Raw genomic sequence first — 26,956 nt, 5'->3', positions numbered from 1 at the left:
TTGCACTAGATAACCTGAATGTGAATACATGTAGTGCTTCCATATACTTTATTAGAAGCCAAAACCTTTTGCTTTTTTTCTTTTTCCTATGCAAGTCAACTGATGTTTGTGTTTATTTTAAGCCTCATTCCCAGTTTTCTACAGTTTTTGACTGGTCTTCCTCTCCTATACTTAGATACCTCATACTGCAGACTGTACAAGACATAAACTGCACCCATTTTAGCATCCCTGCTGTACCTTCCAAAGATAAGGCACTTTACTCATGTTGCAGTTCACAAAAAGCAAATGCTGTTCATGTGCAGTTGAATGTAAAATACCATCCCATTTTCATTTGTTCTGAAAAACATGACCACATATATCACATAGGACTCAGTGTATTTTGCATTTTACACTTTGTAGATTGCGTATACTAAAAAATATAAAATTATCACAACATTGACCACAGTTATCTCAACTTGAGCAATCAGTAACTCAACTGCTAACCAAGTTGTACTACATAAAGATAGTAGTGATTTACCAAGGCACGATGTGATTTAGAAACCTACCTAAGCTTCACAATTTTTTCTCAGAAAATTGAGAACAACAATAGAAAAAAATTATACACCAGTGACACTGTTGTATGACAACTGCTAAGTCACAGCCTGAACCACTGACTGAGCTGACCAGGAGAAAAGACCCAGTCAGTCCTGGGAGCACAGGTGAAAGCAATTCACCTGTGCAACTGGAAGGGGTGGAACCAGGCTCCACTCCTCTTGGAGCTCATTTAGGGGCTGACTGCCACAGAGGAAGGATCTTTTATTGGAGATCCCTCCTTTATGGAGTTTTTCCTGCAAGCCTAGATCCTCAGAGACAGGTGAGCATTTTCTTCTTTCTTTGTAACACTTTCTCATTGCATTTGTCCTGTTGCCACTACAATGCTGTAAAGAATAAGCTCCCTAAGAGCACAGAAAGCAAAGAAATGGTTCATTTCGAAAATTAAAATCCTTGAGTTACTGGGCTAAACAGAAATACATTGAACTGCTGAATTGGTAAGTTTAAAAAGCATTAAAATTTATCAGTGGCCTGTATTACCAAAGATGTGTTCTCCACTGAGACACTGAAATGCAGGCACACGCTCCAGCGTAAAGAAAAATGCCCAGAAAACAACATATTATTCACATTACATGATATTGCTAGCAGTGAGCAGCAATACCAGTTAAAAGCAATTTGCTCTTGAACTGTACACAGCACACAGTCCTTCTGGACTGCATAATGGTTAAACAGTTAATGAGGTAATGATACATCTACAGGTAAAAACACTGCGCTCACGTATCACAAAAACAAATGAGAGATGGGAGTCTACTGCTTCAGGAGTCCTAGTTCCCATTACACAAGCCAACTCTGATGCTCACCTCTGTGGACTAATAGTTGGGTCAAGGACAGCAAGCCTCCAAAGAACCACCATCTCATCACACATACTTGCACAGGCATGAGCAGCTACTTCTGACTGGCCATTGCTGCGTCCTGTGTGCCCACTAGCACTGCTGTGTGACGCAGACGTCCGCACGCTGTACCACCAGCCAGTTATCTGCAGAAGAAAACAATCAGTGGAACAGTGTTGTGGCTAACATCCCTGCTCCTGCTTTCACCTAACTTCATACCCACAAAAACCAGAAGCTGTAGCTAGTACAATGTTTTCATATGACTCTAAAATAACTATGAGCATTAAAGCAGTATTGGATCATAAGAACCTCTCAATTTTTATTTATTTTTGTTTGAAACGCACATAACTGCAGAACAAAGCACTCAAAAGGTTTGTTTGATAAAGGGAAAAATGTAAAAAAAAAGTGAACAGATGTAATAAATTATTTTCTTTTCCTTTCTAGAAGCTGAGTCATGTGATGCATAATAAGGAAACCTGCACTGCATTTTATGTTACAAAATATCCTGAACTGTAAAGGGACACCTTTTTCCTAATATTAATAAAAAGTATATTTAAAAATTAATGACTCAAACACATCAAAACCAAAGAACACAAGATTTTAATGTCCGAATGTATGGGAACTGTTGAATCATGGTTTGAACCACTGATTGATCACCTGAGGTGAGCACTGAGTCAGCTGCAGGAGCACAGGTGAAGGCAATGCACCTGTGTGACCAGAAGGGGTGGAGTCTGGCTCCACCTCTCCCAGACCCCATTTAAGGGCTGACCACCACCAGGGAAGGATCTCTTGTTGGAGATCCCTCCTGTGTGGAGTACCAGGCAAGCCTCGACCTTTGGCGACAGGTAAGCCCTTCCTAATTTATTGGGTGTCTTTACACCATCTGGATAATCTGTCCAGAAATATGCTGTCCATCTTCGTTATATTGTTTGGTTACTATTCTTTCTGGGTATTCACCCTACACAAACACACTTTATGTTTTGTCAAAATGACAGTTTGTATGTGAAGTACTTTGTTTAGAAGAAAGTCATTGCAATAAATCGTCTTGACTAGCCAGAAATCAAATATGCTGAATAAAGTAGTTCAGGCTCCATGTATTCCTACTTAAAAAATTGAGGTATTTTGGGGATACAGCATTGCTGAGAGAACACTGAATCAACATGAGAAAAAGTATAACACGTATAGAGCAGAGAAGCAAGTGCCCACAATGCATGCTGACTGTTAAAAAAAAATGAAGTTATTCAGAGATAAATTCTCCAGATACATAAGGATCAGACATTGACAGCCTAGTTCCCTGGAACTTCTCCCTCCACAGCAAAGATGTTCAGGTACCTGTTCATAGTTGAGACACTGGTCAGTCAGAATCTCCAGCAAAGGAGCAGCGTTGCTATCCCTCCTCTTAAACATCTCCCGCACGATAGAAAGTAGGTTCCAGATTCCTTCAGGCTCTCTCCCTCGCAGGGGACGCAGAAGACAGGCCCACTCAGCAGCAGCCGGTGGCTCCGTGGAAGAGAGATACATGGAATTCACATCACTGTGGATAAAACAGAAGCACAGTGATGAAAAAAAGAAAGCACAGTCACACAAAATCCTGAGTACATTCTATATCCAGAAGTGTATTTGCACCTTAGATGAACCAGCCTTGCATAACTTTAAAGAGGAGACAATAATGAGACTGAGAACTCCACAAAAGTAAGGTATTACGCAAACACAGTGTGCTACACCATAGTAACACTGGACAAGCTACACAAAAATATTATTTCCTCAAAACTAAGCAGCCTTTATGCCACAGCATAACATAAGGGTATATACCAGACAGTGAATAAACTTACAGATTACATCAACATTTATTTTTCTCTTCAGGAAAAGACTATTTACCTGAAAACAACAGGAGAGGGTCCACAGAATTTATGAAGGGTTTTCTTTATGTTATCACTCAGGGTAGATTCATCTAGGTACCAGGTGCTTTGATCTGATGCAGAGGGTCCAGCAGTGGGATCTTGAAACAAGAACACATACACAAAATTTGAAGAGATTTTCCTCTGCGTGCCCAACCACAGGGATTATAGGGAGTATGAAGCAGTGATTATTCCGTATTTCACCCATTGCAGAACTCATTACTCAGAACTATCTCAAAATATTATTTTGATGGATTAAGAACTGGTTGGCTGGTTGCAGCCAAAGGGTTGTGATCAACAGTTCTGTGCTTGGGTGGAGGTCAGCCACAAGTGCTGTCCCCCAAGGATTGGTCTTGGGACCGGTGCTCTTCAGCAGCTTCATCAATGACATAGCGCACCCACAACAAGTTTGCGAACAACAGCAAGATGAGTGGTACAGTCGATACATTGGAAGGAAGGGAAGCCATCCAGAGGGACCTGGACAGGCTAGAGAAGTGGGCTCATGTGAACCTAAATGGGGTTCAACGAGTGCACTTGGGCTGGGGCAATCTCGGGTATTTATACAGATAAGAACTCCTGGAGAGCAGCTCTGCAGAGAAGGACTTGGGGGTCTTGGTGGACGAGAAGCTGGACATGACTCCTCAGCAGTGCATGCCTGTAGCCCAGAAGGCCAACTATACCCTGAGCTGCATTAAAAAAGGGGCAGCCAGCAGGGAGAGGGAGGTGATTGTCCCCATCTACTCAGCTCTTGTGAGGCCCCATCTGGAGTACAGTGTCCAAGTCTGGGGTCCTCAACACAAGAAAGACACAGAGCTCTTGGAATGGGTCCAGAGGAGGGCCACTAAAATGATCAGAGGGCTGGAGCACCTCTTCTATGAGGAAAGGTTGAGGGAACTGGTCTTGTTTAGCATGGAGAAGAGAAGGCTGCAGGGAGACCTCATTGTGGCCTTCCAATACTGAAAGGGAGTGTATAAACAGGAGGGAGAATGATTGTTTACACAGACTGATAGTGATAGGACAAGGGAGAACGGTTTTAAACTAAGACAGGAGATTTAGATTAGATATTAGGAAGAAGATTTTCACTCGGAGAGTGGTGATGCACTGGAACAGGTTGCCCAGAGAGGCTGTGGATGCCCCATCCCTGGAGGCATTCAAGGCAAGGCTGGACGTGGCTCTGGGCAGCCTGGTTTAGTAGTTGGTGACTCTGTCTACAGCAGGGGAGTTGAAACTAGATGATCTCTACCATTCTTTTCGACCCAAGCCATTCTATGATTCTAATTACCTGAATAACTGACAACACTGAATTTGGAGACATGACTGGCATGCTGAAACAGCAGCACTACAGCCAGGTGGATTGGGAGAAATTTATAGATTGTGCCAACAGAAACCCATTAACTTCTTTGAGAAAATATGCAAACGTCTGTACTTGGGACAGAAAAACTGCAAGCAACATTACAGACCGAAATTCAAATGTCTGCGTAGTTGAAATGGTTTATAGGATTATAGTAGAGGGATACAGAGGCATGAAACACTGATTTATGAGGAGAGACTGAGGAAGCTGGGCTTGCTCTGACTAAGAAGATGGGTGACCATCAGCAGCCTACAGCTACTTGGAATCACAGACAAACACTTATTGGCAGTACAAGATAATAAAAATTTAAAAAATTGAGTATTCATATTGGATATTAGGAAAGTTCTGGACTAGAAGGGTAATGCAGCATTAAAATAGGAATAAACTATAACATCTCTTATAATCAAGATGTGGTAGGCTACCCCAAGCCACAGCTAACTCATTAGAGTATTACCAATAACCTGCCACTTGAAAGAAAGAGAGATTCATTCCAACAAACGCTTCTGGGAACTAACACAGTTAAACAGAAAAATCTTCTGGCAGAAAAGGTGCGTTGTCTGATGCTGCCATTCTCTGAATTCACTCCAAGGAGTCCACCACAGCAACAGTTTCCTGCATCTGCCCAATATGCTTGCTTGTACTTATCCCTTTTCCTTGACCTTCACTTCCAATTCCACGTACTTGGTAACCTATCAGTTTAGAAACTCAAGGCAATAGAAATGTGCTTTCCATCTTGTTACAGATTACTGAAATAACATATATCAAGTTTACCCGGTGCTCCACACACTGTGTTGATTGCAGTGGATTGAGAAGATAACAGCTCATCCAGCAAGCGCTGAGCAGTTGGAAGAATCTGCAGACATGAAAGAAACTTTTAGTATAAACAGTCTCTCTTATCCTAATATAAACAGTCAAAGATTTACCTAGATTTTCCTAACTAAAGGACTCAAGTATCAAATACAGTCATGTTTTCAGAAAGGACAGTAGAGGGTGCTAAAGGTCATACAACAGCAATAGGAGAAAAACTAAGGAAAATTTCCCTCCTTTACTCAACGAGGCAGGCAATATAACCACAGATGATAAGGAAAAGGCTGAGGTTCTCAATGCCTTCTTCACATCTGTCTTTAATAGACAGGACAGTTATCCAAATGGTACTTGCCCTGACCTGGAAGTCTGGGACGGGGTGCATAATGCACCCCCTGTGATTCAAGCAGAGACGGTCAGAGATCTTCTCCTCCATCTGAACTGCCACAAGTCCATGGGGCCAGATGGGATCCACCCAAGGGTGCTGAGGGAGCTAGCAGAGGTGATTGCCGAGCCACTTTCTGCCATCTATCAGCATTCCTGGTTATCTGGAGAGGTCCCACAAGATTGGAGGCTTGCCGATGTGACTCCCATCTTCAAGAAAGGCCGTAAGGAAGACCCGGGGAACTACAGGCCTGTCAGCCTGACCTCGGTATCAGGGAAAGTTATGGAACAGATGTTATTGAGGGAGATCACACGACACGTGCATGGCAATAAAGGGATCAGACCCAGCCAGCACGGGTTCACCAGGGGCAGGTCGTGCTTGTCCAACCTCATCTCCTTCTATGACTGGGTGACCAGACAGGTAGATGAGGGAAAGGCTGTTGATGTAGTCTACCTGGACTTCAGCAAGGCCTTTGACACGGTCTCCCACAGTATTCTCCTAAGGAAACTGGCAGCCCGTGGTGTGGACAGGTTCACTCTTCTCTGGGTGGAGAACTGGCTGGAGGGCCGTGCCCAGAGGGTAGTGGTTAATGGAGTTAAGTCCAGCTGGCGTCCTGTAACGAGTGGTGTCCCCCAAGGGTCAGTTTTGGGGCCCATCTTGTTTAATATCTTTATTGATGACCTAGACGAGGGAATTGAGTGTACCCTCAGTAAGTTTGCAGATGACACAAAGCTGGGAGGATGTGTCAAACTGCCTGAGGGTAGGGAGGCCCTTCAGAGGGATTTGGATAGGCTGAACAGCTGGGCTGAGCAAAATGGGATGAGGTTCAATAAGACCAAGTGCCGGGTCCTGCACTTTGGCCACAATAACCCCATGCAATGCTATAGGCTTGGGGCAGAATGGCTTGAAGAATGTAGAGAGGAAAAGGACCTGGGGGTGTTGGTTGATGCTCGGCTCAACATGAGCCGGCAGTGTGCCCAGGTGGCTAAGAAGGCCAACAGCATCCTGGCCTGTATTAGAAATAGTGTAGCCAGCAGGAGCAGGGAGGTGATCATCCCCCTGTACTCAGCTCTGGTACGGCCGCACCTCGAGTACTGTGTTCAGTTTTGGGCCCCTCACTACAAGAAGGACATTGAGGCCCTGGAGCGTGTTCAGAGAAGGGCAACAAAACTGGTGAGGGGCCTGGAGCACAAGTCTTATGAGGAGCGGCTGAGGGAGCTGGGATTGTTTAGTCTGGAGAAGAGGAGGCTCAGAGGAGACCTTATTGCACTCTACCACTTCCTGAAGGGGGGTTGTGGTGAGGAGGGGGTAGGCCTCTTCTCCCTGATAAGTAATGACAGGACGAGAGGGAATGGCCACAAGTTGCGCCAGGGAAGATTTAGATTAGACCTCAGGAAGCATTTCTTTTCTGAAAGAGTGGTCAGGCACTGGAATGGCCTGCCTAGGGAGGTGGTTGAGGCACCATCCCTAGCGCTGTTCAAGAAGCGTTTAGATGAGGTGCTAAAGGACTTAATTTAGTAGTTGGGTAGAGATAGTGATAGGAGGATGGTTGGACTAGATGATCTTATAGGTCCTTTCCAACCTTATGAACTTATGAGCAAAGTAGTTGTTAGACTTCCCTCTCCTTTCTCAAAGCAAACAAAACATCCAAATCTTACTTCCTATGTTCACACTCTAAGAAGTACACTAAAGTATTGTAGGTTATTAGTTCCTTTCTCAATTCTTGAGGAGGAGACAGTGATACCACAACTAATGTTATGAGGTATGGAAGTGACAGTTAAGGTCACCATTTTCCTGCACTTTTAAATGTTCTGTATTTCTCATTCCTACACCATTTATCTCAAAATGAAGCTAATGGGAACAGAGGAGCAAACTGTAAGTTATGTCTATACATAACTTTTCAGGCAGACCTTAGCTCACTTACTATGCTTTTCAAAGGGAGACTATATATATTTTAACTTAAGGTCAGCAGTAAACTAATGCAATGTCAGCACTAAACAAATGCAGCCATAACTTCTAACCAGTACAGTGCATAAGCAGAGAAGGCTCACACCTGACTGCACAGTCCAGAGTAGACATATCCTTGAGGTGGCCTTTTTGAAGGAAAAAAATGCATAGCAGGAAACTGTTCTCCCCTCAGAACAGCTGAGAAATTAGATCCATTTAGTCCTTGGTATACACACTTAAAACAGTTTAGGAAGTTAGGATTTAAATGACTTGCAGCAGAAAATCTGGTATTCCCTCACCTCTCTTGATACAACAGCTGTGGACATTAAGCATTTCTATAAAATAAAATCATGTGAACAGCCTACACTAATCTTATAACATATAGACAAGATAAAGTCCCAGTACATCAAAGTACCTCTATTCAGTAATCTTAAGAGACCTGCAATGGGACTGCTGGAAGAGTTTGGGGCACACCTTCCCTTTTTTCAAGGGAATTACGTAACACAGATTAAGATGCACCTGCCACGAAAACCTGAACTTTTCTGTTGGGCAGCACTGTATCAGACTATCTGGCAAGACAGTAATAATCAAATTTTCCAGATGCCTGGATGAACAGCTGGCACACATGAAAGGACAAATAAACCCTGCAAAAAGGAGCAGACAGAGCACATGAAAGCATTATATCAAACAACTCATATGCTATCCAGGAATCCAGTAGTACCATTATCAACCTGTTTAATAAAGGAGAGTTTTAAAATCAGACTAGTCACATAAAGCTTGGAGTCCTTAAGGAGGACTTCTTGAGAGAAGCTGTCTTTTAATTTAACATAGCAAGAAGCATACAATATTGATGCTCAAGTCTCAGCATCAAAAAAGGTGGTTTTGCTTAGGTGGGTTTTTTTAATCATTTTTATTTTATATGATTTCTTAGTCTCCTTAGAAGATTAGTATTTCTGTAGGAAATGTAGAGGATGTTTTATCAAAAGAATACCTTAGTGCCCCAAGAACACTACCATAGTATGTCAGCACATGCTGACAGAAATGCAAGTCTTAGACGTTATGCATACAATATTGAAATGAGACAAACTCATGCAGGCCAGCATTTCTCAACTTCCTTTGGTTGAACAAGCATAAAAGGTTGCCAAGCCCTTATATTTTTAATTTTAATGCAAACACTTCACAGTCACTTAGGTATATTTGAAGTATGTGCGAGCATTTTAGACAGATTACAAAAATGACCTGAGCCTGAACTCCTCTATTATTTAAAGACTAATAGAGCAGATATTCCCTTAACCAACAATATGTAATGTCTGTTACTTTCCACAACCCAAATGATTCTCACAGTTTAACAAGGGAAGTTAAAAGGTCACCACTTGGGTGGCATTAGAAAGTACCTACCTAGAGCATATAAAACACATCCTCCCTAGGTAGTCTTATCCATTTGATCAAGAAAAAGCACAAAAAAAAAGAAAATTTATTCTCGCCAAACTTTTTCACCACCCTGTAGTTATTTCACTATATTTGAACTTTACTTCCTCAAGCTAATAGGAACAGACATCACTTCTCTTTCTTCTAAGACACTCCTAATCTTTCACCTGGCAGTAGACAATTGTCAAATAATAGAATGGCAAGCTTGAAAAGAGCAAGAATTAAAAGCCTTCCCAGCAACTTACAATCAAATAGCAAAACCACTCATCTTGTAACAGAAAATGTAACATAAAATCACCCAGAATAACAGCAACTGAATTTAACAAAAAGTCAGTCCTACTGATTGTCCATTTACCTGTTGTGGAAGTTCGCTGATTAGGTACTGAGCAAATTTTTGCAGTTGGTCTCTCTGTAGTCGAGACAAGGACTCAGAAACAGGTGCTCGTAAGCATACAGCAGATGCCTGGATAAAGAAGAGAGTATATAAATTGCCATCAACAGATCAGGCATAATGAAGGGCCCACTGAGTGGACAAAGTGTCATGAACAGTGGCCATGCTGATGCATAACTTGCTTTTCCCATCACTACACAAAGCACTGCAGATAAGATGCAAATAAGCTGTCTACATTTTATCAAAACAATTTTTAAGAGTTTCTTGTCAAAGAAACTGCCTGAGCAGCTGTGCTTAAGATCAGTTGTTGCTAGCAATTGCACAAATACTGGCAGGGATTTTGCAAACAAACCTCTAAAATAGGACAATTCTTAAAGCGTCTGACAAAGCAACCAGCAATGTGGGGGGCCATTTCACAGACTCACAACTGCCTCATTTAGCTCATTAGAGACTTTTTTTTTTTTCCCTTAAGGAAGGTGGTTGGTTTCATCTTCAAATAACAGATCATAAAATAAATATCAGTTTCTTAACTGTGTTCACTGCACAGAGTTACCCAAATGGAACCCAACTAAAATTTAACCTGGAAGCAGGAAAGAGCACTTTGATAATAAGGATGCTTCTGATATCGATTTATCTACACAGAACAATATTCCTTGGCTTGTAACTTGCTGCTCAGCAGCTAATATACACAAACACAAAAATGCTTTGCTGTTACTGTTCAGGTGGAATAAAGGACTAGGAGGAAATTGGTCATTTTTATCTTATACAGGGTTAAAATTTTGAGGGTAAATACTGTTACTGAAAATTTTCAGTTTTAACATTCAGTTTTTAAAATAAGCTATCCTGAAGCAGAAATTATTTTTTTTTAAAACAACTTTCCTGCTCTAAGTACAGAAAGTGAATTGATATTCCAATGATTACAGCTAAGGATGAATTTAAGCCTATTACAATTGCTCATTATGAAATGTTATCTAGCTTCATCAGGTTATTAGCACTCATTTAAGAATCTGGAGTTGATCATAACCACGTTAGCTACAAAGTATTCTGTGCCAGCAGAAAATCTTTAGTTTATTTCAATCATCCACACTTTGTTCTCCCTTAAAATAAATTTCTCATTGCCTCATAAAGATTGAAGAAATTAATTCCTACATAAGTCTGAATGCTCAACTTGTACATTACATGTTGATTGCAACTGTTTTCACCTGGAATCTTTGGAACAAGGAACACCTACTTTTTCCTCTATAGAAGGCCATGAAGAATGCTAGAAGTTAAATAAAATTATAAACATACTGAATGCTTGAAATGTACAGGTCAAAATGACAATCTATCTCAGTATGAGTTAAAATGAATTGATGAACATAAAGGCCAGTGGTGATTAAAATGACTTTCTTTCTGCACTCTCAATGATCCTACAACCTAAAGAAAAGAGATTTCAAATCCAGTATTTACCAAAACTTTCATTAAAAAACTAACTATTTATGATCTTCCACTCCTTGCAAAATTGAGAAAAAACTAGTAACTTCAGCAAATAAATGAGAAAAAGGAAGGGGACAAAAAAAAGACCATATCTACTCTGAGCAATGTGCACATTATCAAAGGACATTCTGCAGTTGAGTCTCAGTCGATTCATACATTCACACTGTGGACTGCAACCCTGAGTGCACATTTGCACAGTCTGTAACCAAAAGGAGTGCCAAAAACAATTTCCCTAAAGAGTGCACGTGTTGCATAAAATTGTAATGACAAGAGACTCAGAGAAGAGGATGCTGGGGAAAGCAGAAGCGTCCTTAAAGACCTACATTGTGTATCCGGAAGAGACAGAGCGCCACGACGTGAGCACACCACTTGGCCCCAGCTCCACAGGTACAGCTGCATGATGTGATCCTGCAGCGGTCAAACATCACTGCCACATTGTATGCACCTTTGGGTGAAATCATCTGTGGGGGTATCACAGTGGCACTCAGATGGAAACCTGTTAAAATTCAGAAGTCCAAAGTTATTATTGTGATGCCAGGGAGGCAGATTCAGATAGCATGAAAATTTAAGTATGCACCATTTAAACAGCAAAATAACATGTCTAGCAAAAACACCTACACTGGGATGGACATCAGTTTAGAGACTCTGCCACCTCTTTCTTCCCAATCAGTTATGGTAGAATATTAGCAGAGAGACATAAGACATTGTAAAAGGTTAAAAAAAAAAAACCACAAACATATTTTACTATCTTCATTCACATTTTACAGAGAAAAGCAGGACTGGATAAAGCCACCACTGAAGAGTGTGACTTTTTGATTGCAGGGTCAAAGTTAGGCTATACATACTTCAGGCATGACCTCTGTGTTAATTAACTCCAGCAACAGTGCAGAAGAGCAGGTTAGATGACTTCTTGAGAATTACTTCCAACTCAGTCAATATTCATAATTTTGTAGGGCACTAAAGAAGGCAGCACTTGTGCCTTCACTTACTTCGCTTACTATTAACTTGTGCCTTCAGAAGCTATTCATTTCTCTTAAATCACATACCTACCTACACTGTTGCAAAATTCTGTCGTATGTACTCAAAAAAAACCAAAAAATTCTACTTACTTAACTAAAATAGGCAAAAAAAAGGAAAATTTCAGAAACAACACTTAAAAGAATCCAGCCCCACTAGTCTGTGAACAAATACATGAATTAGGAATCTGATCTCAGTCAAGATAATAAAACATTTCAATGAGACTTGGCTTTACGTAATCTCATATACAATGCATCCCAGTTATACGTGCAATGAGTCTTCCTCTGCAGCCAAGGGGTGTCCAAAGGCACACATATTACAAAGAAGGAAAAGGCCATCAGGAACATGAATCTTCTATTTGTCTTTAAGGTTCCAGTCACCAGTAAATCTTCTACAGCAACAAGTGTCAGCCTCAGAACCTTTGCTAGTCTCAAGTTCAGTTTGAAAGCAGCACTGAAAGCACAAAGGGTAGCAATGCCATCACCAAAATTCAGTCCAACAATCTTCCTTAACTGAAAAAATATGGCTTATGATAGATGACTGAAAATTTCTCCATCAATAGCACAGGCAAACACACTACAAATCCATGCTATTAAGCTTTCATTATGACATTGTGAGGTTATTACAAAGATGGTGCTGGGAATGCATATGACCTACTAAAGTCCATCAAAAAATATGTGCAGCATTTCCTCCTCAAAAGACAATCCTCATGCCTGTGCAAACTTGGTCTTACCTTACTTAACCTTTCTACTCCTGCTCACCAGAATTTAAATCCTCTTCCTAATGCAGGTGATTATTTTGATTATTATACATAATGCCACCCAAGTTCTTTAGCCATTTTAGCAATTGGAACAGAATCGAAACAAAAGAAGGCATTCACCACGGAATTACTTATTGTGAAGTTTATTACTAGCTACAGTTCTAATTTATATTCCACACCTGGATAACACAACGCAAACAGTTCAGCTAGTCTTTCTAGTACACTGGAAGCATCTCAGACAAATGCCAAAATGCCCTAATTTTCACAAAAGTAAATTAAGCACTTCACAAATTGTAAATGCAGCAATTCTATTTCACTGAGAAAAATAAGTATCCTAAAGGTGCTAGAGAAGAAGAGACCACAGCTATGCATTCTTCTCAAGCCCCTACCACGAATATTTTATTTGTATATGAAGACAGCTAACTGATTAAATGCAAAGAGGGAAGAAGTGCTACAAAGAGAGAAAAAGAAGACGTAAGGGCTTCAGCATGACATATCACAGCTTCAGTACAACTTGTATCTGGATGAACATCCACCTCTAGACACTACTAATTCAAGCAGACCTGCCTGATTCTTTTGCCCTGCCAGCCTTGCTGTGCTGAACAACCACATGTGGAATGGCACAGGAAACCACACAAGGGAAAAACATCTGGACTATATTAATGACTACCATAAATACCAGAACAAATACCACAATTCAGTTCTCACTGCACAGTTAATATCAAAGCTGAACCTGCAGAGACAGGAAAGGTGACAGTGAGAGAGACCGTTCTGGACGTCCTAGCCCAACACTACTGATAAATGAAATGGTCATCAAAAGAGTACTTGTTTACAGTCTAACTGCAACTATTTTCTCACTGACTGACCACAGCTCTAACCTATCTGCTTGAACGTAAAGACAAGAACCATGCCTACCACACACCTGAATGCCTCAGTTACTTCATGGGGATCAACAGAACCGTTCTTCCCTTCCATCCACCCCCTGCTCCCACTACCTGGTAACAGCCTATCTGCTCCATACATAGAGGTAGGTTACAACAACAACCACCACCCAACTACAAGCACCAGCAGTATTCATTTTGCAACTGTATGTAGCCTAACAAAAAAAAAAATAAGATATATATTCTATTCTTGGCAAGCTCCTCTCCCAGGAGGCCTCAAGAATGGGCTGCAGGCCAGGATTGCTCTGTCAAGAGCCTCACTCCCCATAACACCATTTTTCTTAAAAGCTCTGTGCAGACCAAGTTTAGTGCTTCTGTGAAAACATCTAGGCTTTCTACACAGGGAGCATGGGCTCCTCACAAACACCAGATTTACTTCTTAGGCACAGAACAGATTTATCAAGCAGCCAGTAGCAATGCTTCAGAGAACGTTTAGCCCACACACACTACCAAGAGCTATCTGCATCATGCAGTGGTAGCACTACACTGTCCAGTGTGATAATTAATACATGTGGTTTCATCAAACAGAAAAGCTGGAAGTAATTAACTGCTGCATCGATGGGGTCCCACAAAACAGAGATGCCTTGTTTTTTGGTACACAACCCATTCTTCTCACTACTCTTTATAATCTTCCTGGAAAACCATCCAAAAGAAACGTATGCTTTCCATTGGATATAACCCAGTTTTCAGAATGTTAGGATAACTATGGTTTACATCAGTGTCTCTTGCATTTATACTTATTTTATAATGAAATTCATTTATTGAGAAATTCAAAGTTCGTTTGTTTTTCTGAGGTTCTATCAGTCTTCATGATTTCAGGTGAAAATGCCCAAATTTGAAACACCCTTAGCCATTCAGTAAGCAATTGGAATTAAACAGTTTAAGTCATCTATGAGTTAACACCACCCTTCTAAGAATGCTACTCGTAATCCAGCTTCCAGGATTTCTTTGTTGATATTTGATGGTTCTGATGCCCCTACAGCAAACAAGTTCTACTATTCTGCATAGAATTTAAGAACTTTTCCTCCAGGTTTCTTAGGACTAACAGAAATTGAAAAATAATAGCTGAACTAGGAAATGCAGAGCAATTGTGGATTTTTTTTTTCAAGCCAAGTTAGAAGAAAGTCTAAAAAGCAGACACTTGGAGACTCTACTTGAGATGTTCGAATCAAGAATGAATGTGCTGCTGTCTTCCTCATTAATAAGAATGAGATAGAAAACAAATCCCTGAAATATGTGACTACATCACATCTATTTGAGAACAGCAATATCTTCTTCTGTGCAAGGAGGCAGGTAGATGACCGCTACAAAAACAATGTGTGGGAGAAGGCCTACAAAAGCCCATTCCTTGTGTACGTACAGTACAACACTTTAAAGAAGAGGGTTTGTGGAATGTGGTGAAGTGTTATTGTCCAGAAGTTATGGATATGGATTTGCATGTGGACAAAGTGACTGTGATTACTCATTTACATCCGAAGAGGAAAAACATAAGCCTTATTCAGCCAGCCCCTGCAAAGGGAATGGGACAGAAGAGCACAAAAAGCACTGTTCAACCTTTGTCCTGTTGATCACAATGTCACATTACACTGCTTACTCTCTCTCAAAATCAAATCTGCTCTCAAAAGGCTGCTTCATTTCTTATATTTATTTTTACAATTGTCAGTTCATGAAACCCAAAACAGCAGCTACACGCTTTAAAATCATTTACAACAAACAACTGAACTTACAACCACCCACTGCCCTTCTGGACTGCTATTCATGGGGGAAAAAAAAAAATAATCCTTCCACTAGATAATGTTTCCTTGCTAAGGAGGAAACAGCATTACTGTTTAAACAAAGTTACTTCCTTCCCTTCCAAACACATAATCCTTTGTCAAGAAGCCCAGTTGCAGTTCGAGCACTGGAAAAGTTTCTCCATTATGTTGTACATGACCTCCTTTTCCTACTCCTTTCCTCCTCCCCTGAGCATAGGTTTTGATCTAACAGCCCCAGTCTTCATTAATTTATGTTTTTCTACACCTCCTTGTCTTTAATTTATTACTGAAGCAAGTTTTGACCATAGTCTAAACACAGTGTATTACATTTAATGTTCTTTTCCATTGTTTAAGCCACAGGAACTGCTGAATTTCATCAAGTCCACTTTTAACTCATTTTTTTTCTCTCAAACATTTTCCTGCCTATAGTTCAACCTTAGAGGCATCTTGCAACATCACAGTTCTGATACTAGCAGATTATGTATGCACTCAAAATTCAGTTCTATCTTGACTTTGTTGATGATCCAAAATTATTGTCTGGTCTCACTAACACTCAATATACCTTATCTACGAGGAAGCACTTCAATTTCCAATAATGCCTACTATCATTATTACAGTAGATAACAGTTCAGATAAAACCCTTCCATGCATTTTACTTCATATTCAGAAAGTAGTTTATAAATCTTTTGCAATTTGATTACTGTCTCCTTCTCCCTCAACTTTTATTGCATGAGTTCCTTTGATATCAGAGTCTGAACAGGCTCATGGAATTCTCCATCCCTCGGCACATGAAAGCATGGTGACTTTCCTCCTTAATGCTATTCATCTGTTTATATTATCATTTTTCTTAACATAACCAGTTCCCACATGCTAATCAATAAAGTAACTCTGAAATTTATACTTGCAGAAAAAGAAGTGTCTGCATTGAGTTGATGTGACCCACCCTGACACACACCAGTGTCTTTATTTCACATAATTCCTTCCTATTTAACTACTGTCTCTGGAAAAGAGATAACTCAATATTTTTCCTTATTTAAAAAGATTCCATGAAAAATCTTGAGTCCAGTTTCTTGTTTAAGAAAAGATTAGTTTTCACAACTAGAAAATGTTAAAATAGCAAGGTAAGTGAGGTGAAGTAATGACAAAACTCCCCATCTAGCAACAGGATTTTCCTTCTGCCTTAATGCTACCAGCATACCCGTATTATAAATACAACTATTCTACTATAGTATTTAAGCCTATGAACTTCATCTTTGACATAAAAACAGTTTAGGCAAGGCATTAATCAGGTCAGACTGACAGAAAGCTGATTTCTCTTTTATCAATGAGGAGTTTAAGCATCACGGAGACAAAAGCATTCTATAAAGTTTTTCCCAAAATGTGGAGACAGAGTAAGGGTCTAATTTGCAGAACTTATCTGGCTTTTCACTCAACTTCACAGCTGAGCTGACAAAGGCTGAAATAAACATAGCATTTAGCTTAAGATATTACACAAAACACACATAGCATGAAGTTTAGTCTAGGATACAGAAAAACTAGTTTTGAGACACAGCTGAATGAAATCTAGACATGGAGCTGCAGAGTTCTTACTTACCTATTTGGAGAGGGTCTTTGACTGCCCTCACTCGGAACAGCTGCTCCCCTCTCTGGAATTCGTCTGCACTGCCATTAGCCAAACACGAGTACAGTCTATAAGCAAGAAACATAACAGATCAAGATCAGTAGTTTCTGAGAAACTACACATTACTATATTCTGAAATACGAATTCATTTACAACTTAAAATCACACTCACAACAGCAGCATGCTACACTAAAAACTCCTTGTCCTTCTAGATGAACCACCCACGTGGTCATGTGAGATTTTTTTACATCTGTGCTCATTAGACTAACGAGCATGTACAAGCAACAGCTGATGTGCTCTGCTCCATCACAGGTGATCCTTGTAACTGCATCAGCACTTCTGGCACTACCTCCCAACCCAATACCAAAACGTTACATGAAAGCATTTAAGAATTATCAGAATGATTCTTTCTAAAAGACTATAATACCACTACTATCCTACAAAATTCCAGATGCATGGTTGCATATGTTGGTCAACCTACAGAAAAAGAAGCTTCAGACAAAATACAGTGGTAAAAGATCTAACAGCAGTGAGATGAGATGATCTGACTATGTATTCAACCAATTAACGTGGAAATATAAGAATTACAGTTATCTCGCTGGCTGTATCCACTCTGATCACTGACGTATTCAGCAAATTCTAATTATCCTACTTACACCAATAAAAAACTTGCAAAGTATATTGAGAGAGTCCTCCCCAGTAATTTCTGAGCTCAGTTAAGTTCTGATTGAAGCAACAGATTCAAACTGGACAGAATACCATGTAAGATTTATAAAAGGATAAAAGTCTACAAATAAGTTATACAGTCAAGCAAAGTGTACATTTGCCCCGTTTCAATTACAGAACCTGCATGTCTGTACATTCTTCCTGGGATACATACAGAGCAGCTGAAGTCACAATAAGAACCCATATCATAGCATATCCTACAGTAACCCATCTGCACATTACAAATTTCACATACCAACAGCAGGAGTAGCCAATATATGGGACATTAAATGGACAGGGATCATTCTCTAGTGAACAGAAGTTTTCCTTAACCATCAATAAGCAGAAATGGTACGCATTACCTAATATCTTCTTCATTTTCAGGGAAACTCCAGAAGGCGATCCGAAGCTGTAGTTGCTCAGGAACTGGAGGATAAACTTTCTCCACAACCTCAAATGGAATGTGAAATGCAACCTGTTTTGCAGACAGTTCCACCAATGGGATCACCAGCCCATCTGCCAAGACGGGAAACAAAATCAATTAGCCATTGAGGGAACTGAACCAAGGAGAGGCAAAAGGCATTAGAGCAGAGAGCACTTCCACTTCCCTGCCTGCATCACCAATTTCAAAGACCTCTTTTGATAATACAGTGAAAGGCTGTATAGAATTTTTCAGAAAACTAACCATGTGCCAACCTTACATTTGTTTTCAGCCCCACAATGAATACGTTCACGTTCCTGAAAATCCAGTCCTTCTTCAGGAGAGCTTCACTACCCTAATGTAGTGGATCTTAATCAAACTTTGTCTACTGACAAAGCTGAAACCATTTAGTAAGACCTGAGATAAGCAAATACATCACACATTTTACAATATGGCAGACAACATCCTGTGAACATCATCTGACTACACAGAGTAGTAGTATTACAGTGTATATGCACAAGAGAACAGTAGGAGGATTATTGAGGAACCTTAATATTGGCTTTTTGGTAACTTTCTGCAATTTATAAAACTTAAATTTAAGACAGCAATTGTTTTCTTTCCTTTTCCACCACCTTTCATGTATTTGTCTTAATATTTCAAGTTCTTTACAGAAAAAAGGAAATTCACATTTGCACACTGCTGACTACAATAAGCTTCTAAAGGATCCTAATTAATCCTTTTAAGGATCCTAAATGAGGACACTGTGGGCCTTCCATGAACAATTCATCACTATATTTCCACCAAGCTAACTCTACTTTTTAAATTTTTAAGTACAGGTGAAGATTTTTTACCCTCAGGCTATGGTAACCTAATGCTTCTGCTTTGCTCTGAGCTAGATAACACTCCATAATGAAATGCCAGGCTTGCATCATCTGCAAGCACCAAACTGCTTTACTGAGATCACCCCCTGACCTACAGCAGCCTTGGTTCCCTGTCTCCCAGATCCTGCTGCCAAAAGCCTAATGAAGCACCAGGTATTCCACCTCCTCACACACCACCAGAAGCTGGAACATAAGCCAACCTGGCCATAAGCTTCCCCTCCCCAAAGGCATCCAGACACTGGATGGAAGGGGAGTGTAGCCCCAGTGTCAGGAAGGCTTTCTCACCCACTGCCCAGGGACACTTCTCCAGCCCCAGCAACTGGAGCCAGACAGCAAGAGGGCTTTGAGAATGCATGCAGATGCAAAGCAGCCAGCACCCCCCTTGTACTGAACAGACCTGACAAAAGAAAGGATTACATAGAGAGAACACAGTTTGCAAACATTCCCATTTATGATTTTTTTATTGCAGTGAAATTAGATTCATTGGGCAGCATTCCCTTCTCACAGACAGGCATCTTTTACCATCACAGGATTATTTCTCTACTGCCAGTAATTTTTATTCTACATTATAGATGGAGCCTATCTTTTACTGTGCTATAGCCCCATACACAAATGTGAGAGCAGAGACTGTAAAATGAACAACGATGGTTAAGTGAGTTATCCCTCTCTTTACTGCAAGCAGATACACAAGATTTTAGTGGAATGCCATCTTATTCCCCCTTCTGTCAGCCAGCACAGTTGATTAAAAAAAAGAATTAATGCTGTTAATTAGTGCAACACAGTCAACTTAAATGTCACCACTCTTACTACAGTAGTAGTAGATATCATAGAAGGTGCAAAGTGAGGTACATTAGTACTCAGAATTACTCTGAGCAAGGAAAGGAGAGGTCTTTCTTGTGTTTTTTTACTGCACTTTTTGTAGAGGCACTTTATCCAAGTCTTTCATTACACATCACATTAAAAAAGATAATAGCTAAGCAATCTCTATCCTTAAAGGCACAATATCTGACTTCAGTACGAGGTGAAACACCTGTGCATTTTTCTAAGGAGCTGCAAGTTGATGATATTTCTTCTCACAACTACGTTGTGTGGAGTATGAAGGTCAGACAGAAATAGCAAAGCCATACTGGGTTGACAGAAAAGCAGCAAAGGCAAAAGCAATCTATTATTCCGTTAGTATGTCTTACTATTAAAAGTATTTTTCTTTACAGTTGCAATGGACCAGGACTCCTACAATTACTAGGTCTCGACAGTACTAGCACAGCAGCAGGATCACTGCAATTACCCTCCACCTGCTTCATTACACAGCACAGCTGTTCTCGTTAAGTTAAACCAAACTAGCTCAAGAAAAACTCTATGACAAGCATTGCTGAAATTACCTGTCCTGAAAAAATATTCCATCTTCCAAGTGGGAAAGAGTTAGTGCTACTACACATAAGAAACATACCTGCTTTCTGATGACTCGAACAACTGTGAAACCCTAATCCAACAGTTTTCAGGTTGATCTGACATCTGCCCATAATAGGGCAGTAATACTCAGTGAGAACCCCATGGAGCTTTTCAGACCCCAACCAGGAGCAGGCTGGGTAAACAGCCTGAGTAAAGCCCTACTGCCAGGCACCGCTTCTCCAAACAGACCCCTGCCCCCCTCATATGATCACACAACATATTAGCACAGATCCTTTGAAACAAATAAGTTCCCAGGAACATCTTGAGCCAGAGACCCTTAGTTTAACTCTTCAACATAATCTACCAAAATTCCATACTATGAAAAGAAACTGCAATTTTATTGAGAGGATGAGACACATGAGCAATGTCGTGTTAGCTCAGTCACACAGCCATAATATGGCCAGGTGTAATAAAGCCCTTGCCATTGTGTGATGATAATGAGCCTGGAACAAACAAATCTGCCAAAAGTATATGGAAGTCAGCCCTAGCTGAGAAGCCTCTTGGATTTACTCTGTTAGAAAGGCTCCAGTGCAACTCATTCTGATTTTACCAGATTTGCAGTGAACTAAGGTAACTGGTTGACTTTGTGTTGAACTCAGTTTCATCAGCTGTACTGTGTTAATAGTAGCCTGCAGGAGCCAGCAGCCAATTAACTGGAACAGCTGTCTCCAGCACGCATTCAGACAGCACATAGTTTAGATATTCTCAGAATAAGGTGAAAGCAGTAACACCTGAAGTGGAAAAAACAATCTAAAAAGCAATGATCTTATGTATAAAACAACAAATCTCTCTAAAATGTTGAATTTTCTAGATGGAAAAAGAGTTACAGAAAAGAAATGGTAGAAGATAACTGAGAAGTAGAAATCATTTCAAAGATAATTTAAGGATGAGTGAATTCACAGTAGCCAAGCTGGTACATAATGTAAACACTACAATTTGGAAGTTAGACTGATTTATGTTTCAAGGGTGATGTGCCCTGTGCAGCCACAGTGATAGAGACACATACAGCACAGGATTCAGAGCAGAGGGACTTCCCCTTTAGGCCTTCTGTACATTCAGTTGGGCAGCCTGACTTCAGTGCTTATACTTGACTGGATACTTTTATTTGAATACTAAACAAAGAGATCTTTTCCAAAAGTTTAGATACACAAATCCACCACTGGAGGATTTATACCTGCTTCTATAAAAAGGTATTATCAGTAAAATAGATGAAAGGTACTCTCAAATACTACAAAATGCACTTTGAGAAGAAACAAAAAGGAAAAGGAAAAAGCATCACAGCTCTCACTCAATGCAAAGATAAAGACAGCAAAGAAGATTGCAAAATGTAAAAAAATATATATACCAATAAAATCAAAGATGTAATAGAACGTCAATGAATCTGCAAGATAAATCTATTTGAGGGAGAAAATAATTTTAAACTGTGCTTCCTTGAGGGCAGCAGATACGATGACCTGAAGAGAACAAAGGAAACTCTTCATGTCTTGGAAGAATAAAATCACAGATCAAGCATGAGCAACCCCCAACAATTCTGATCTACACTTCAAATGATCAGCAAAATCCAAATCCCGGGTCTGTCAGGGAACTGGAGAGATCACCTGATCTTTACACCCTACTAGCAGGCAGGACAGAGCACTCCTCAACCATTCGGAATAAATCATGTTGCGTCTATCTACTGCCATCTGGAACACACAGCTTACATGAGGACCATCCTAGCCTTTTTGCTGCTGTGTCATGTGAATTGACTTTATCATAGCTTTATAATAGCTATAACTTTAGCATAGACATAATTATTCCTGCAGGAACAACGACAAAAAACCCAAACCAGCTCCAAAGAACTAATGCAAGCTATGCATACATACACATGCCTTCACCAGAGGAGGCAAATTCTATGCTATCAGGGCTTATTGACATAGGTATGCTATGCTGTAGCAAGTTGCAGCCAACAATTATTCATAAAAACAGATCGTGTTCCAATAAATTCTTCAGTACAATAACAGAGTTTCCATGATAGACAAAGAGAGAGAGAAGGCTCTGCTTGAATAAACAGCAAAACAGGGGCCAGGAATTATCAAATGGAACTGAAACAAATCCAGCTGAGCTGAACACTGAATATATTTGTTATCTAATTACACTATTCCTATTGGGCTACTTTCAGTTGATACATGTCCTTAAAAATAAACTGTATGTTCAATATACGTGAATAAATACAAATTCAACAGAACAAATCTCACAGTATGAGTTAAGACTGTGTAAAGACTCACTGCTTTTATATATATATCTTAAGGAAAATAGGGGCAATGCCTCTTAGCAAAACAAGTAAACCATATAGTAAGACATCTTAGACCGCACTATCTCTTGAGAGATGTATCTACAGCTTTGCTTTTATAGCTATCTCTAGTCTACATCTCACATATCCCCTCACCTCTACCATTGGCCTCAGTCCAAAACGCATCAGAGTGGAAAAAGTAATACAACTACAGATAGAAAAAGGAGATGGGGAAAATGAAGTGAAACACTTCCGCTATCAGAAGAGAAAATGAGATCAGTAAAAGTAACAAGAAATATGTAGCGTATGATCTTGACCAATGAAAGAGGTGTGTGCAGGGGTGTAATAAAACCTGTTTTACAAGTCTCATTTAAAAAATGGTAAATACTACATTTCTTTTAGCAGGGTTTTGCCATGTAGAAAGATAAATCTGTCACTGTGGAATGTCACTTAAACATTCAACTAAAATAAACCAAGCAGAAATACATATCAGTAAATACCCCTTAACTTAAGGCAGTGACACATTTTCTCCCTAATGCCTCTTGAAACCAAAAAGTGCTGTGAGTTCTCAAATATGGAGAGCAGACACGCCATGCACTGAGCTATAACACACTTACATCAAACCTCTTAAAAAACATTCAGCTTCTTGTTGTCTTCCACATATTTCTGCTGGTGGTTCTATTTTAATCTCCAACTTAAATTTAACTCTTTAACTTAAATTATTTAAGTTTCCAAAATTTTAATGTCAACGTTGATGTCTCTAGGAAGTACATGCCAGGGCAGTATGTTCCTTTCAGTCTTTAACTATGCAGCAAACATCAAAAAACTTTACCTTTGTCTTGAATTCTGTAATACTGTAAGGAGAATGCTCTGACTACACAGTCACCCAAGGTGAATATTGCAAAATGAATCATGACATTTTTAATTAAAGATTTTGTCTTCATTTTGAATATAAATTATACTCCAAGATGTTCAGGTCATTACTCACATCTCTTTCCCTATTCTTCTTCCATTTTGCTGCATAACCAATGTACTGTTAAAAGCAGGATTCATGTTTTTAAAAATAAAGGAAATTCACCTCTGTGCTGAGGATAATACATGCATTATGTTGCAAATGTCTGAAAAAAGGGTATTTTCACTTCCTTCAAATGCATTTCTCACCCAAAACTCTTTCCAGAAGTCCCATTAACTTTCACTTTCTTTCCAAAGAAGAGGCATTCAGTAAGAAGAGTCAACTCAATGGATCACTAAGACACCATCACCACCTACTTTTCTGACACATTAACATTTGACACAGGCAGATCATAACTCTATCGTGGAATCATAGAATTGCTTTGGTTGGAAGGGACCTTAAAGGTTATCTAGTTCCAGACCCCTGCCAGGGGCAAGTATGCCACCCACCAGAACGGGCTGCCCAGGGCCCTATCCAACATGGCCTTTACAAGTGCCTCCAGAGATAGGATATCTGATTAATATTTATAAATATATAAAGGGAGGTGAGAGGCAAATGGATGAGGTCAGGCTCTTCTCAGTTCTGCGTAGTGATAGGACAAGGAGTAATAGCCTAAAATTTGAACAAAAGAAGCTCCATACTAATATGTAGAAGAACTACGTTACAGTAAGGGTGAAATAGCACTGGATCAGGTTGCCCAGAGAAGTTGTGGAGCTTCCTTCTATGAAGATATTCACGACCCATCTGGACACCCACCTGCATGACCTATTGTAGGGTACCTGCTTTAGCAGTGGGGCTGGACTCAATGATCTCTCAAGGTCCCTTCCAACCCCCGAGGATCTATAGCTTCTCTGGTCAGCCTGTTAGAGCACCTCACTGCACTCAGAGTAAAAAATTTCCACCTAACAAGTAATCAAAATCTCCCTTCTTTTAGTTTAAAGCCATTCACTCTTGTCCTGTCACTATCAGACCATATAAAAAGACAGTCCCCTTACTGCTTGTAAGCTCCCTTCAAGTACCAAAAGGCTGCAGTGAGATCTTCCCAGAGCCTTCCCTTCTCCAGACTGAACAAGCTTGCCTCAACCTTTCTTCATGATAGAGGTGCTCCAGCCCTCTGAGCATCTTTGTGGACCCTCCTCTGGACCAACTCCAGCAGCTCCTGAATGGTGTGTCCAAGGCTTGGACACAGTACTCCACATGAGACCTTACGAGGGCAGAGTAGAGGGGCCCTAAATCCCAGATCCCAGCCCTTCGAAAGAAAAGATCTTCAGAAGTTCTGGATGTTTATACTTGCAGCCTACAGAAGCAATAAGGTTACATTTCTGTTAGCTTGCAGGTTTATGGTTTTCAAGCAGATACTGGTGAGACAGGAAGCTAATATCTGTCCCATACAATTTTCCGAACTGCATGTCACATTACTGAAAAATACATCACATCTACAATACCCTAGTACAGAATACATACAAATGTTGGTATAGCCTCAAGTTTATGATCCTCAGAGTCAATCACCCTGAGCACAATAAAATGGATGCTTCACAATGCAGTCACAAGCACAACAGCTATGTTTTCCAAGAGGTAAGGGGAACGTTCTTGTCCACTCAAGTATAAGAGGTATTGAAGTCACTCTATTCTTTGCAAGACTATGTATATACAAAATACACAACCACCAAGCTCCAAAAAAGAAACTAAATATTTAACTTGAAAAATGCAATCTAAATAGCTAAACTTTAAACATACAGAAGAGAGAGAGATAACAAACAGCCTCTTAGAACAGTAGAATTATTCACCTTTGTAGACCTATGTCAAAATGTGCCAAAGTTGGAAGAGAGTGGATTCAGGATAAAAGAGTTTAAATAGAACAGCTTGAAAATTTTCTATTGTATAGACTCACAGGCAACCCGCAGGGGTAGCCAAAAAGCTATATCATATAGTAGAAAAAGGACTGGCTAAACCACCTGTGCTTAGAGTAGACTATGTAATGAAGTATACTAGATTAAAAACAAACAAACAAATAAAAACAAGAAAAAAACCAACTAGTCACTCAAGATGCACTCTTTCAGGCTTGCATAGTGATTCGTACCACTAGAAACTCATTTCTTTCCAAAAACATCACTACACACTGAGTTGCAGATGACCTTTATGCAATTACACAGTTGGTATCTGTAGTCTGCAGTGGATACACGCATGTTATCACTTTGCTCCAGCACAACTGAAGCAAATTGGTGCCCTCATGGCAGCTCAGTAGACATGCCAAAGACTGAACAGGCATAAAAGAAATAACTCTCTTGCCCCAACTACAATCAATACAAGAGAAGAAAATCAAACTGGAAAGCCAAGGAGTGATGAAGCTGTACTAATCACTCCACTGACTAGTCAGACCCCAAGACAGAACCAAGACACATCAATGTTAGACCCTGACAGGTGAATGGACACAAGAAATCCTCCCCCAACCCCCAAATCTAATCCAACTTGACTATCTACAGAATGATACAATCAGAAAAACTGAAGATTCAGAGTAATACTCAAATAGCGATTCCCAGCTGTCTTGAATTAGCATTCTTCTGTTTTAGATTAATAATTCCATTTTCCGTTTTGTGCCAAGGGGGAAAAAAAACCAGCAGTTTTCCTTGTCAAAAACAAGCAAACCACAGTATATCTAAAAATAAGAGGTTCTTTCATTTTACAGATTAAGGAAAAAGATGTGAAAATGTATACTCTGGCTCCTAAGATACTTAAGCAGTGTCAGCCTTCAGAAAATAAGCAGCTCCTTTACCCTGGAGCAGCTTCTCTACCAAGTTAAAAAAAAAGTTACAGCAATTTCTTTCTCAGATACCACTCCAAATCAATTCTCTGCAAAACTCCTCAGCATTAACAAAGCAGCTGCAATAACAAATGGAGAACAGCAGATTCTGGAAGAAATTCTGTGGTGAAATTCATCTACATGATTTATTCAGATGCTGGGACAGAACAAGAAGTCTGGATAAGAAAATACTACATAGTAAGAGGTAGAGAAAGGATGCTACAAACACTGCTGCTGATTGTTGATTAAGCGTGTACCGAAATGATGTCCAAAGGGAGTGTTCTG

At 40.0% G+C, this 26,956-nt stretch overlaps 1 protein-coding gene across 3 annotated transcripts in view; it reads right to left on the bottom strand.

The window, feature by feature from the left end:
- Positions 1–26,956, bottom strand: part of ZSWIM8 (zinc finger SWIM-type containing 8) — a 90,293-nt gene that overhangs the window by 45,149 nt on the left and 18,188 nt on the right. For all 3 annotated transcript variants that reach the window (XM_065746486.1, XM_065746484.1, XM_065746485.1), the window contains exons 2-9: positions 18,262–18,415; positions 17,168–17,262; positions 11,425–11,597; positions 9,590–9,697; positions 5,442–5,523; positions 3,300–3,420; positions 2,754–2,955; positions 1,392–1,567 (exon numbers count right to left, since the gene is read on the bottom strand). In XM_065746486.1, coding sequence (XP_065602558.1) covers positions 1,392–1,567; positions 2,754–2,955; positions 3,300–3,420; positions 5,442–5,523; positions 9,590–9,697; positions 11,425–11,597; positions 17,168–17,262; positions 18,262–18,415 — 1,111 coding nt within the window. The remainder of the gene's footprint in view (positions 1–1,391; positions 1,568–2,753; positions 2,956–3,299; positions 3,421–5,441; positions 5,524–9,589; positions 9,698–11,424; positions 11,598–17,167; positions 17,263–18,261; positions 18,416–26,956) is intronic.

The sequence above is a fragment of the Cyrtonyx montezumae genome, unplaced genomic scaffold (genome assembly GCF_038088225.1).
Source record: "Cyrtonyx montezumae isolate F1298 unplaced genomic scaffold, pur_monq_1.0 scaffold_4, whole genome shotgun sequence".
Lineage (NCBI taxonomy): Eukaryota > Metazoa > Chordata > Aves > Galliformes > Odontophoridae > Cyrtonyx > Cyrtonyx montezumae.
This window is presented reverse-complemented; position numbering and strand designations above follow the sequence as displayed.